We start from the raw sequence: 14,982 nt of genomic DNA on the forward strand, positions 1-14,982 counted from the left end.
GTCTTGATAACACTAACTGAGTTATAAATAATATTGTTAAAATGTATTGGCAAGTGATTCAGTTTGGATATCCGCAATTTCTCGCGATTATGAGAAATGGTAAGCCATTTGTTATAAGAAAAAACGGTTTACACGAGCAATGGTACAGTGTCACTCACCTGAGATATGACATTGCCAAATTACTTTTCACAGATACTGATGGCAGAGATTATAACTACTTAGAGTGTGACGTAGAATTGTATGAATTGATTGTTGTATTTACATTTGGGTTTAAGTGTAGGAAGGTCTGGTTTGACGGCAGATTATGCTGGAGATTACCTTCCGATGCTAAGGAATTTCCTAAATATTTAGCATTTCACCTGAGATATAATCAAATGTATCTTATGTTCTCTAAATTGAGGATGGAGAGACTGGATTTGGAGAATCCTCAAGCCGGTGCTGTGGTAGAACGTCCAGTGTCTCTAAAAAGAAGAGTTCAAAAAGATAAGAAAACAGTTAAAAAGGCTAAAAAAGTGTGTAATAGAAAGTTAACTACACCTAAAACTTCTATTGAACCCAGTGTAGAGGAGGTGGACGGTGGCTCCACAAGCCTCAATATACCCAGGCAAACTGAACCACTTAGGATTGAGTCTACACAGTTACAATCTCAAAATTGTTCAACACCTCAAGAAATGCCATTAGAAAGTTCTAATTTACTCAGTGAAAGGGTTAGAATTGATATATTTGGAAAGAATGACAGGGACATACTGAGGTTGTTCCAGGAAAACTGGCACAAAATTATCTTATGTAATGGGTATAATTCGACTTCTAATGGTAACATTTACCGTTACAAGCTTGATAAAAAGTTCCTGAGCAAGAGGTTTAGAAGGAATTGTGTTAGAAAACTTATTGAATCAATTGACTTCTACAGGGAAGAGAAGATTATTGTCCTGGGAACTCTCATCAAATTCTCTTTGTACAAGCTGGAAAACAATGAGTGGACTAAGAAAGAGTATGATATTCCACCGATAAAACTGTGCAGACGGGGATATTCCAGAATATTTGACACATTGTCCCGTGACCAATACAGTGTCGAGTTAACTATGGTAGGAGGTATAAAATTGGTATTTAGAGTAAAAGAGGGTGTGAAATGTGTCGAGGTAAAGTTCGGAAGTCGTCCTGTATGGAAGAATAATTATAAAACCACAAACTTTATCAGGACTCTGGTGTACAACCTGAGAGATAATAGCATGTTAGTGGAGAGTAACAGATTTGTTAAGTGTACAAAGGTGAATAATAAATGGATTAATGAGTCTCAAATTCCGTTTTATTTAAAGCATTACGCTGAGGACTTGGGTGGGTTAATTCCAGTTTACATCCACAATGTTACTCAAATAACCAACAGACAAAAATTCGTACTTGACTATCAAAATGTGAACTTTGACCTTATTAAGTACCGTGAGAAAATCATTTGGAGGCGTCAGCCAGGTCAGTCAATTCCCCAAAGTGTAAAATGTTACCTTGGATATGCCATCAGATTACATTTCCGATTTCAGCGTAAATTTACTTATTACGTACTGAAAGGAGATGAGCTTACTGAGGAACACTATCCAATTCCACCAATCAGACTACTTAATGAAAATGGTATGGGTAACATTGTCACACTAAGTTCCGAAGATTATAGTGTACAACTTAGTGTCAGGGGTGATGTTAAAATTGTTTATACTCTCACAAACGGAGTGTGTACCCTTGTTAAATACGGTAAAAGAGTAATTTGGAACTGTATAACTGGTGAGAAGCCACTCAATGTTTTTTACACCATAGGTAGTGGAAGAATTGAGATCATTTTCGAGGATAAAATTCTATTTACCGATTCAAAAAATCCCAACTCTATTGTACAAACCATCGAAATTCCGCCTGAACTTACCTTACACAAGAGAAATGAACGGGGAGAAACCGTACAACTCAGTCCTCTAGAGTACAGAGTCCAGACATGTTCTGAATCTGGATTGAGATACACTCCTAGTAACGATGTTATCTGCACTGAACTTAGACATAATGGGACAGTAGTCTGGAGCCACACTGAAGGAGACCACAAACCCTTATCATTCAATTATTACTTTAAACAAATGAAGATAATTTCCGTTACGTTCCACTCTAAACCTTCAATACAGTATGAACTTCAACAGGATCAATGGACTCTAACCAACTCTTAACCCAATCATTATACTATAGTATTTATAGTATAGTAAAATGCTAGTACTAATACTTGGGTATACCAAAACCTAAACCCTCAATCTAGTCCAAAATACTACTCTACTATGTCATACAGTATATATAATATACTATAATACATTTATTAATATTCTTAACTATCTTAAATATATACTTAGTACTATATACCCCTAGAGGGAGCTATTTTACTACTTAATTATATACCCCTAGAGGGAGCTAATAATATAAGGGGAGAGGGAGAGGGAGCTACTTTACTACTTAATTATACTGTATACTGTTAACTATATACCCCGAGAGGGAGCTAATTAACTATATACCCTTAACTACTATACTATTACTATACTATAGTATTATACTACTATACCACTATGTATATACACTGTATATAATATATATATACTATAGTATTATAGGTATATGTATATTAGTAGGACTATACTATATAGTATTACTATACAGTAAGATAACACTTGTTTCACCAGTATATACTCCTTAATAAAGTCATTAAACCCTGTAAACAGTACTGTACTATTATAATTATACACCTGATTTACTACCCTTAAACCCAGACACCTGATACCATATACCATATATAAATAGTATATAGTATATAGTAGTATGTGGAGTATTAAATATTAGGGTATGAATTGTATAATTTCTTTGGTTGCTTCTTTGTATTTGAGGTATCCTCTGGCGACTAGAGAGTCTACGATTCTGTTAAACTGTTGTCTGGAGAGTGTGAAGTTTGGGTTTTTGCTAAAGAGCTTAAAAATCGTCGTGCTGGAGGCCTCCAGCATCTGCTTCAGGTATAACATTATCGTCGACTCAATGTACAACATCATATCATCAAATGACGATTTCGTTATTATGTAATCCATGTTCTAAACTTATTTACAATATAACCTTACCATGTTAAATAATTCCTCCTTTTCAGGCATTAAATCCAACAACTCCTCACACAAACTCAATTCCAACTCAAAATAGTCATTCCCACCCTAAATCCATTATTCAATCATAATTATAATTGTTAAGTGGTTATGTGTAAATAGTGTTGAGATACGCAAGAGATGAAGCTGAGTTCTGGGTTATGGAATTTGATGAGTTTGTGATCTTCTAGAACTGACAGTTGTGTCCTCATGGTGGCGTCGTCGTAGTCTAAACAGTGTTAACTGAGTTCCGCAGTACCGGGTGACAGTTTCTTTTCCAACTGCGCCAGCGTGACGTATTTCTGAGTATTAAACAAGAGTAAACAGTAGCCCTAGGACACATTAACCAACAATTTATTACCTGATAACTTGAAACCCTAAACTCATACTCCCGTCCCTACAATTGTTATAGTGTGTAAGTAATATTATAAAGTGTAAGATGTTACGTTATGGATAATTTGTAGTTCTGCGGATCCGAGGTGGTGAAGGTACTGGAGCGTTTTCTTATTAAACTTGCCGTCGTAATATGATTTGAAATCTGATTGTAGTTGTAGGATCTGGTCTAGAGTTGTTCCTTCTTCGGGATCGAAGGTGGGATTATCCAGTGGCGGTTGAAAGCTTGTGCTTTTTTCCATTTCCACAACTTCAGAATCGGAAAATTCCCTTGACCGTTCTGGCACGTCAAACTCTCTAATATTCTTCTGGATCCAGCACTCTTTGTTCAATAGCACAACGCCAAAGTTATACCGTGCAATGCCAGAATCTATCACCAGCTTCTTCGACTTCTCGTAAAAATCAACCAAATCCGACAATTTACACGTATAGTCAGGGCCACACTCTGGAAATCGTGTTATCCCAGATAAACTATATAACTAAGATAAACTATATAACTGAGATAATCTGAGTAAACTGAGTAAAAAGTGTGTAAGAACCTTTTTCGAGTGACTTGATGATGTTGATGTGTGTTGTGTCGAGGTATTTATGGTACAGGAGTCTGACTGTCAGGAAGGTCCGAATACACATCTGAACACGATAAACATGTGTAACAAACTTCAAAGTATGATTTATTTGGGAGGAATTGGAAAATGAAGAGAAAGAACTTCATTTTATCTTGTACTTCAGAACTATTGATATGCAGTTCGTCACAATATTTGCCTAAAAAATGTTAATACTTGCCTAAAAAATGTTAATACTTGCCTAAAAAATGTTAATACTTGACTAAAAAATGTTAATACTTGCCTAAAAAATATAACACTATGAGTTTACCAAAGGTGAGAGTGACATATTCGATAACGGAGTCATTTGTCGCAAAAACGGAGATCCAAAATTTCTACAAATTATTACTCAATTGACTCACCTTGATCCTTGAGTTGTAATCACTTTGAGTCGTGATTGGTCTCGCGTATTTTTCTATCTTGTCCTGGTAGTCACTCATCTCACTCACCAACAAATCTGATTTTTCATAATCCCTCGACTTCACGTAGTCACTCAAATACTCCGAAAATATCTCCTACTCATTATAGTTAAATATTAACAGTAGTAATCACTAAGTAAAGTGTCTTTAGTGTGTAAATAAGACACGTTAGTGTGTAAGTGTGTAAAACGTGTCTTATTTAGTGTGTAACTAAGTGTGTAAAATGTGTAGAAATGTGTAAATAAGGTAAATAAGGGTAAGAATGTGTAGAAATGTGTAAATAAGGTAAATAAGGTAAATAAGGGTAAGAATGTGTAAGAGTGTGTAACGGGGTAAAAAATACTTTGAATGCTTTGAAGAGATTATCGAGGAATAGTGAGGTGTATTCTGAGTTGGAGTATAGTGAGTTAATGAGTAGAATAGTGTCCAGATCATCGAGTTTGATTATATTCTTTAACCGCTCGTGTGATATCAGGACGTCGGATTTTATGTATAAAAGCTCGTTTTTCACAGTGTTTATCACCTTAACCGTTGTTTCCGGGATCAAATAACACTCACACGACCTCCTCTAATATTCAATATACTATCTTTGAATATCTTTAAATATGTGTAAATAGTGTAAAATGTGTAAAAAAAGACACGTTAGTGTCGAAATAAGACACAGTAATGTGTAAGAGTGTGTAAGATGTGTAAACGTGTCTTATTTAGTGTGTGTAAAAAAAGACACGTTAGTGTGTAAAATACTATTAGTGTGTGTAAAATGTGTAAAGTGTGTAAGATGTGTAACTAGGGTAAAAATGTGTAGGCGAACTTCCAGATCAATGGTGTTGTTGAATTTGTAGAAGCAATCGACGTTTGAAAAGCTGTTCATGTAATCTCGCGACAGGCTACTGTAAAACCGCGTCGTGCTCAGCAATAACTTCTCCTCAAACTCCTCAAACAACTGAAACATCGGATTTACTCTGACAAACTGTGTACGCTAGTGATTAACTAGTAAAAAGTGTGTACCCCGATGGAGATGAAGAGATTAATGACATTTTGTAGTTGTGTGAAATTGACATTTTTCCCAGTTCTGTAGGAGGAAACGAGGTTTAAAAGCGCTGATTGCAGATTATCGTACAGTGTTCCACGTTCTTCACAGTCTTTTTTAAAGTACTCAACCACCTTTTCACTACAACATTAAATTCACTAAGGACTCACATGTACTTATGACATGACTGCGGCTTATTTAATTTACCAGCCAGCGGATCACACACCTTTATCACCTCAACCTATGACATTATCAGGTTACTCTGACATAATTGGATATATTTAGAAGACACAATTCCGGTCCTGATCCTGCACCAGAAGGTTTCAAATTTGGTGAGCAGGTTAAAGTATTCCTGAGACTCACAACTGAGCGCACGTTTAGCCCTCAAATTCCCTTCAATTTGACCAAAATTATCCTCAATTTGACCAAAATTATCCTCAATTTCACTAAGCAAATTGATAAAATTATTAATACCTGAGGGATTGAGTTAAAAGTTTATTGAGCAAATTGTCAATTTCTCTGATTAGAAATTCAGTTTTCTCATAAGAAACACATTCCCTTACAAACTAAATCACTTTTATTACGAAGTAACAAACCTCCTGGAGTCGAATTCTGCAAAATCCTGAGGAATCCTGGCCTAACAACACTGCAATTATAAACCGCCTCAACTCCTCAAACTCAACATCAATTACCTCACCCACATTCAGCCAACTTTCTACAACAATTATTAACTCAATTTACCTAACTGTGGAATTATTAATTGGAGTACCATTTTGTATGGAAGAATCGATGATCCTAACGGCGCCGAGTTTTAACAATTCCATTAACCAAGTTTTAACAATTCCATGAAATTACTTTACAAATAATAAATAATAATTAATTTGGGGTAAAATAAACTTGTGAAAATAATTTTAAGATTAGCATCAAATTAATCTAACACATCAGATAAAAAGGTGAATAGTTAAATATAATAGCCAAATTTAAACCATTAATTAATTAAACTATTGGATAAATTTGTATATAAAAATGAAAAATGGTAAATTCCTTAAATCTCACAAATTTCCAAAATTAATTAAAAATAATCAAATAATTTAAATAAATAATTTAAAATAATTATTACTTAATTTTATTACTTAATTTTATTAAATTATTTTATTAATTTTATTATTTTTTTTAAATGGATTCTCCAGGCTTATAACAGTAGGGAAAGTTGTACAATAAATTATTTTTTAATTTTAAATATTAAATAATTTTTAAATTTGAAAATGTCAACTAATTTATTCACTATTTGTAAAGTAATTTATTCACTATTTGTAAACTAATTTAACTATTTAAAGTAATTAAAAATTTCAACCGCAGGATGGAGAGTAAACGGCCTCCGGATGAGGTATTATTTAAATGGGACCCTAAGGGTAATTTTACTTCTCTAGGACCAACTCCTGGCGCCAATTTCACCAAACGCCGAATGACAAATTTGCACAATTCTTACAAAATTATCAACCAACTTAAACTAAATGAATTGGAGTTGGATAAGATATTAAAGGAATCTACGACGGAGGGTTTAAATGTGAGACCGGAGACTTTGGAGAAGCTCCGTGACAAACGGGCGGAATTGCTTAAAAATTTGAAAAAATTCCAACTCCACAGTTGCAAGGATTGGCTCGGAGAAAACACACCCAAGTCAAGTATTCACAAGGTGGACACTCTGGACAGATTATCTTCAATGATAATTAACCCCGAATTCCCAATTAAACATGAGGCCGTACTTTACAGCGTGCAATTGGGGAAATCAGACCTTGAATTCTACAACGCCTTGTATCTCACAAAGTTGACCAGAATGAGTAATCCAACCGTGCTAGAGTTAATTAGACAACCAGTTTTCATCAGGGATCGAATGTTACTACTGACTGACAGGAAAACATGCAACTGCCCACTCAACGCAATCACAAAACAAACCACACAACGACATCTTCTACCCAGGAGATCTTTTCACGATACACAATCTCAAGGTACCTTTTACCCCTTAACTAATGTTAATTCTTAATAATACTATAATACTACTATACTTAAATATATACCCCTAGAGGGAGCTATCTTACTATATACTTAGTACTATGTACCCCTAAGGAGAGCTACTTAACTGCACCCCTAAGGAGAGCTAATTAATTGCACCCCTAGAGGGAGCTATCTTACTATACTACTATAATACTACTATAATACTACTATAATACTACTGAATACTACTATAATACTACTATAATACTACTGAATATTTAGGGGATGGTATATTGAATAAGTTGATGAGTCCTGGTGCGAATCCTATGAGTCCGGGGTTATTCTCGTCGGATCGGAGCTGGTCGCAAACACTCCTGGGTACTGTCACAACTAATTCAACATGTTTAGGCGCTGAGAAGAAACATGAATTGCCAAAAGATGACATTAGTGACGGTGATATTGTCTGTCCCTTTCACGTTCCACAGGACTTACCAGAACAGCTAAAGTCACCTAAAGGACACTCTGGATACATTAAAGATTACAATTTACTCTACCGCTCTGATTCCACCGCCAACGAACACTTTCTAATCCTACACCAACTTACTCATTCTACTGTGAATAACACTGGTGACACAGTGAATGACACACCTGGTACTCCAATGGGTAAGTACAGATTACCGTCAAAATTGTTGTCGATTAATTCTGTGTACTTGAGAGACTTTGAATTTGAGCGTCACTACTCTTGTAAACCGGGTGACCTCAGGGCTAACCCGGTCACCACAGGAGACACTGTGAGTTTATCCAGTGTTTACACAGGATTAGCTCTTTTTATAGCTACAAAGACTGAGTTCCTCATTTGCATCACTGATCACACTAGATTAACATTTTGCACCCCTAACACACAGTCATCTTGCACCCCTGATAACACTAGCTTAAAATTTTGCATCCTATTGCGTGAAAAGAATTTAGGCCACAGTGTGGTGGAAATACTATCACACAAGAGCACCGGGCGCATATTTCTACTAGCGACTAATAGCTTATTATACGAATATCAATACCAGCTCGGCTTTAAATCAACCTCACTTCTAGACCATAAAATTTTCAGACTCATCCATGGAGCATTTGTCTATGGTAAGAATTTGGTCACAGCGTGCATCAGGAGGAACACAGTCTACTCTCTTCCCAGTACTAATTTGACAAATACTAACTCTGTGACCAGAAATAACTCAGTTTACAATTGTCTGGAGGGACTGGAGAAACCAGTCGTGGGATCAGTTCTCTATTACCCACCACTTCTCTGGGGTCAATCACACACTAACAACACTAGTGACAATGATAATATATTTCCCAATGGATCTCAATGTGCATGTGGTTTGGGATGTAGGAGGTACAAGGTGAACACGTACCTCAGGTGTATAAACCCGTGGAATAAAACGTATATGAAAATGTCAGACAGTATTGGAATTATTGACCAGGACCGGTCAATAATCTCACTTTTAAACTCCTCTACGGGGGATCTCTCCGTTTTCTACATTCACTCCAATATTTCTCTACAGGAATATACCAACAGTATCCACAGGGGACATCGCATATTTCCATACGATTTAACATTATACAATTTGAGACATAGTAATATAATTAACTCTTTGGATAAATTGGGGTACGGGAGACATTCGTACGGTACGAAGTTTGTGAAGATGTTGGCGCCGCCGGTGAACTTTGTCCAGGGCGTTGACTTGATTATTGTGGACAATTTAGGCACTAGGATTTTCATCGGGTTCTCCAATCTCTCACTTGTTAATACTACCGGAATCGCCTCAGTCACCGCCACTCTAAACCCCTCAGACACCATTCACATTACTCCAAACTCTAACACTAACACACAGAGTACACTGTCTACTAGTGCACAGAGTACTAGTGCACAGAGTAAATTAGTATTATCTGTGAAGGGATTTAGAGTATCAATGCGTAATGTGTGTCAGGGTGTGGGATTTGCAAGAGGTCCATTTTCATTATTCAGAGCAAAGCCTAATGTCTCCAGTTTCATGGTTGATGATTTGTTTATCACGATGGAGCCTGTGAGGAAGAATAACAACGGGACGCTCATTAGAGTAATTTTAACCTCAAACGATTCCACAAGCTTCTTTCAGAATTATCCCACACTGCCACTCTCTGTTACTGAGGAGTTTTACTACTTCAACGAGGATCTTAGGTATAAAAATTTACAGGAGAATCAGCCCGTAGAATACTACCACGAGTTCTATCTCAAACTCACAGATAAAGAAAAGATTCTATCCGTACACATGGAGACATCTGTTTTCCCCGGTAAACCCGATTCTATCTCGGTTAACCAGGAGTTAATTAATAAGGAGTTAAATTGTAAATCTAATGAATTAGGGGACAGTGTGACTGGGAGTAAAATGGTGATAGTGACAACGGAGAAGGTGTACAAATTTAACAGATTAGACTTGAACTTGATCATCAAACTGTTGATAAAGTATACTAAAAACGCGGTAGATCTCATTAAACCACCGCCAATTCTCTGTACACCAACACACAATCGCAACTCCACCAACTCCACCGTAAATTATTCACAGGATGAAGGAGATGTACAAGATGAGAGATTTATTCTGAATAAATATATTAAAGGGGATAAAGAGGAGAATTACTTTATAAACTCTTTAAAGGTTGGTAAATTATCAGAGTGTCCCGTGAACTCTGTCAACACTAACCCTGGCACTGCGGACATGTCAGAGTATATGAAATACTTACAAGGGAATAAAAAGAATGAACTGACTGACATTTTTGGCGAGGATTTAGTCGAGGTTTGCGAAAACTCAAAGGAACTCGTGGGATACTCTTTGTACTACCTCTCATGGCTCTACGGGCCTGAAACACTCTTTAAACATCTTTTCACATATTTAACCGAGTTAAAACAGGATTTTGATCATATTTCAGATAATACCGTGGTGAACTCTGTGAACACAAGTAACGTGGTGAACACTGTGAATACAATGAACGAAACTGTGGACAGGGACATAATATATAAATATTTGTTGTGTAGTTTGGACGATTATAATGTGTTTATGGGTAGTTTTGGGATCCCTTCGAGGATATTTAACTATGTAGTCCCAGGCTGTTATTCAGTGCTGGATCACAAGTTTGAGAAGCCTGTAATCTCACCCTGGTGTAATTTCGTCTCTTTTTCCAATAATAACAAGGTTAAACATGCCAGAGTTACGGCCAATACCTCACCTCTTGTTGACGGATTATTACTACTGGTTTCAGAACTTTTGACGCCAATTTATCTTAACAGAGTATTGAATTTGGTACCAAATTTACACACTCTCACGGTGATAAACGGTGTGGAAGGTAATTTTAACCCGATCAGCGTTAACAGAGTGAGGTACACCCTCAATAATTTAGTGTTAGACAAATTTGAGGATGAAAATGAGTTTGTGGTGGGCAGTAGAGTTGACACTTATTTAACTACTGAGCTGTCAATGGGACTGGAAATGGCTATGAAACAGTTGGAGCAGCTGAATTCACTCCACTCGATAGCGCTGGAACTGATAAAAAACTACCAAAAGTGTAATCTGGAGAATGTAATTCTGTTAATGACAACACTGGGCCCAAATGTCCAGCGGATGATCCTGAAGCCGAATTTACACCAATACGAACCGTATCCAGTTAACTCAGGCCCACTTCCAGACAGTTTCTCCACCACACCGTTCACCGATTTGTATCACACCAATGGTACGGGAGATACCACTGCGAACACTGGAGATACCACTGTGAACACCGTAGACGCATTAAAATCCTTGATTATTGAGCGGTATGAAGCTGATTTGAGGACGTTGAAGGAGTTGGTGCTGGTGTTGGAGGTGGCTCAGGAGTTTTTGGCCTCGTGTGTGCTACTGCACCGTAGCACTGCGCTGGGCGATTACAAGTATGAATTTGACAAGAACTTGCATTTAGTAACTTTGCTTCCCTCAAAAACGGCGAATTCTTTTTTTACGCCGTCGGACTATGTGCCAAAGTCTGACAAATTTGTAACCCCGTTTAAATGTAAATTTACCCGCGAATCGCCCAAATCCAAACTCACAATCACCCACAGCATACTCAACATCATAGCACAAGCTAATTTAATCAACCTGTAAGTTACCAATCGTAGTAGTAATACTAGTGAATCATAGTGAATCATAGTGAATCATAGTGAATCATAGTGAATCATAGTGAATCATAGTGAATCGTAGTATTTATTTCCACTGTAAATTAACTTTATAATGATTTAGATTTCTGAATAAGGACGTGTACAAGTTGTTTAGAATTGTGGTTTGGCTCATCGGCGGTGATACTTCAGCACTAGAAAAGTTCTTCTACGGACACATCTTCACGTATTTCCCCACTCAATTCTATTTATAATATCTATTATTATAATTGTGATTGTGAATTGTTATGTAGGTTTGAGGAGATAACGAGTATGAACAGGTGTAATAGGGTAAAGTATTTGGAGCGTCACTTTGAGAATACGCAGGACGCTTCAAAGTGCGAATACATACACTCACTAATTAAACAATTTACCATTAACTAATTAAAATCAATTTTACCAACATACACATATATATACATGGTATATATTACACAGTATATTCTTAAGTATAAGTATAGTACTAGGTATAGTAAATAGTTATAACAGTATAGTAACAGTATAGTATATAGTACATATTATATATAGTATAGTAACAGTATAGTACTAGGTATAGTAAATAGTTATAACAGTATAGTAACAGTATATTATTAAGTATAGTATATTATTAAGTATAGTATATTATTAAGTATAGTATATTATTAAGTATAGTATATTATTAAGTATAGTATATTATTAAGTATAGTATATTATTAAGTATAGTATATTATTAAGTATAGTATATTATTAAGTATAGTATATTATTAAGTATAGTATATTATTAAGTATAGTATATTATTAAGTATAGTATATTATGTTACATAGTATATATTATTCTTAGGTATAGTATATAGTATAGTAGTATGTATAAGGTGTCTGGGTTTATGGCTAGTAAATTAAGTGTATATTACATAGGGTATATTATTAAGTATAGTAATAGTATATAGTACATATTATATATGGTATAGTATAGTATATTATATTACATAGTAGAGGAATAGGTCTTGAATTATGTGATTTTACACGTTATTAGTAAAAGGTCCCGGTTTAATATTAAACGATTAAACTTTAAATATTAGCTCCTAAACGGGCTATGATTTAGGAAGAACCATTAGCAGAATCAGTAGGAGCAGGAGTAGTAAGAGTAGCAATAGCAGCAGTAAGGGCGTCAATTTTTGCCTCAAGGGTTGCATATTTTCGGTCAAGAATAAGATCTGCGGAAGTAGTTTTAGATTTGACTTGTCTAGCTGAAAGAGCTTCAGAATCTCTAGCATGTTCAAGTTTCTCTTCAAGTTTCGTGAGTTGTTCTTGAGTTTCAGCAACTTTAGCCATTGCGGATTTAGCTTCTGCAGCTTTAGTTCTGGCTTCTCTAGCTGAAAGAGCTTCAGCATCTCTAGCATCCTCAAGTTTTCCTTCAAGTTTCGAGAGTTTTGCTTGAGCTTCTTCAGCTTTAGATTTGACTTGTCTAGCTGAAAGAGCTTCAGAATCTCTAGCATCCTCAAGTTTTCCTTCAAGTTTCGAGAGTTTTGCTTGAGCTTCTTCAACTTTAGATTTGGCTTGTCTAGCTGAAAGAGCTTCAGAATCTCTAGCATCCTCAAGTTTTCCTTCAAGTTTCGAGAGTTTTGCTTGAGCTTCTTCAACTTTAGATTTGGCTTGTCTAGTTGCAAGAGCCTCAGCATCTATGGCATATCTAAGTCTTGCTCTAAGATTGGCATTGGTTCTGTCTTCTTCAACTTTGAAAGCTTGACGTACTAGTGCGTATGTCAGCTTATCTCCTGGAAGACCTTTAACTAAGTTGAAGCCTGGAACCATCTCAAGAACAGCAAGAACAAATTTAACCATGTCAAGTGGCTTAGGAGTGCCAAACCTATCAAATACAAGGAAAGAGTCAGATACAACTCCCATGCGGTGGGCGTATTCCAGGTGTACGAACTTCTTATCTGAAGTTGGTGTGCCTACAAAGTGTAAGTCAAGAAGAACTTCAGAATCGTCTCCTTTCCATACCACGTAGGATCCACAGACAACTTCAGTTACCTTATTATGAACTGGTTTGACCCAGGTGAAGTAGTAGTCAACAATCTTGTACGTCTTGTGGAGTAATACGGTGTCAGGAAGAGGACCAAGGGGGCAGCCAGATGATACTTCGGGTTTGTCACCTTCAGGTTGTTTTCCCAAAAGGGCAGATACCAAAGGCTTCAAGTCCAATTTATCAGCTGATACATGGAAACTCGCGGTCAAGGCTGTGAAGAGGACAAAAATAGTAAACTGCATTTTTGTTACTAATTCAAGTTAACTGCGTTAGATTTAAATGAATTCCAGCGGTAAGTTACTGTTCCTATCTATGGGATAACAGTAAACCTATTCTTCCCCATTCCTCAGTCTGCATTCATCCTATTATCGTAAAAATTAGTGTCAGAATTGTTAACAGGAGTCGGTCTTAGATTATTAAGTCCAGAAGTCGCATATTATTCTCCTAGCGTTGGTATAGCGTTTTCAAGTTCGTGGATTCTATCCCAGAACAATTAATCGTAATATACCAAAGTAGTTAACTTATACCCGTAGAAAGATATATTATAATAAATATATAGAATTATATTCATATAGTCACCGGTTTTAGATTATTATAGATGTATAGTCACGCGTTTTAGAGTATTATAGGTGTATAGTCACGGGTTTCAGACTGTTACATGCATATTTATAAGGAATTTCATAGTTATTTCGGTAATTTTAAACAGATTTCTAAAAGATTTTTGCCTAAAATGCTCCTTTATAAAACTTAACCTAAGATAATTTATCTACACTCAAGTTAATTTTTAGCTAATTAAGGGTAATAACTAGAAAATTTTCGCTAAACGCTAGATATTAGTAGTTAACAGTACAGTACAGTCCTGGAGCACATAATAAAACCAGAATTTTAGATACTTTAAACTAACTTTTAGAACTAATTTTAAGCAGTTTGATCACTAAATTGATGTTTGGAATGTGTTAGAATTGTTTAATTTATTAGTTAAAAATTTTGAAAAAAATTTTTTTCGGAACCCAAATGTCACTTTTGGATCCGGGCCATTTTAGGCCAAAAATCAAAATTTTGTTTTCCCAAATTTCCACATTACTAACTTGATTAATGATTGTTAAGCATCGGAAAATTATAATTAACTCGTAATTAACTGTGTACACTGAGTAAATAGACCCTAAACTACTAATTTACAAGGCC

The 14,982-nt window shown here is 35.8% G+C and overlaps 4 protein-coding genes across 4 annotated transcripts; 2 read left to right on the plus strand and 2 right to left on the minus strand.

Moving 5' to 3' along the window:
• Positions 1 to 41: 41 nt before the first annotated feature.
• TpMuguga_03g00660 (uncharacterized protein) lies at positions 42 to 2,195 on the plus strand (the record flags this gene model as incomplete). The annotated part of the gene is made up of 1 exon (XM_757691.1): positions 42 to 2,195. The coding sequence occupies one exon, from the start codon at positions 42 to 44 to the stop codon at positions 2,193 to 2,195; it is 2,154 nt and encodes a 717-aa protein (XP_762784.1).
• A 636-nt stretch (positions 2,196 to 2,831) lies between these two features.
• TpMuguga_03g02140 (Cullin family protein) lies at positions 2,832 to 6,617 on the minus strand. Its single transcript, XM_061305829.1, has 18 exons — positions 6,354 to 6,617; positions 6,181 to 6,299; positions 6,059 to 6,150; positions 5,877 to 6,030; positions 5,755 to 5,825; positions 5,563 to 5,725; positions 5,366 to 5,497; positions 4,898 to 5,122; positions 4,498 to 4,650; positions 4,407 to 4,470; positions 4,192 to 4,295; positions 4,073 to 4,163; positions 3,587 to 3,978; positions 3,502 to 3,537; positions 3,400 to 3,472; positions 3,275 to 3,369; positions 3,123 to 3,209; positions 2,832 to 3,095 (listed from the first exon to the last, which is right to left on the minus strand). The coding sequence occupies exons 1-18, from the start codon at positions 6,406 to 6,408 to the stop codon at positions 2,850 to 2,852; spliced, it is 2,352 nt and encodes a 783-aa protein (XP_061162064.1). The 5' UTR covers positions 6,409 to 6,617; the 3' UTR covers positions 2,832 to 2,849.
• Positions 6,618 to 6,721: 104 nt separating this feature from the next.
• TpMuguga_03g00663 (uncharacterized protein) lies at positions 6,722 to 12,196 on the plus strand. Its single transcript, XM_061305748.1, has 5 exons — positions 6,722 to 7,593; positions 7,862 to 7,957; positions 7,988 to 11,735; positions 11,875 to 11,976; positions 12,044 to 12,196. The coding sequence occupies exons 1-5, from the start codon at positions 6,945 to 6,947 to the stop codon at positions 12,171 to 12,173; spliced, it is 4,725 nt and encodes a 1,574-aa protein (XP_061160883.1). The 5' UTR covers positions 6,722 to 6,944; the 3' UTR covers positions 12,174 to 12,196.
• Positions 12,197 to 12,866: 670 nt separating this feature from the next.
• Positions 12,867 to 14,039, minus strand: TpMuguga_03g00664 (uncharacterized protein; the record flags this gene model as incomplete). The annotated part of the gene is made up of 1 exon (XM_757695.1): positions 12,867 to 14,039. One exon carries the CDS (start codon positions 14,037 to 14,039, stop codon positions 12,867 to 12,869), a length of 1,173 nt encoding a protein of 390 aa, XP_762788.1.
• Positions 14,040 to 14,982: the final 943 nt, after the last annotated feature.

This window comes from Theileria parva, assembly GCF_000165365.1.
Source record: "Theileria parva strain Muguga chromosome 3 map unlocalized ctg_531, whole genome shotgun sequence".
Lineage (NCBI taxonomy): Eukaryota > Apicomplexa > Aconoidasida > Piroplasmida > Theileriidae > Theileria > Theileria parva.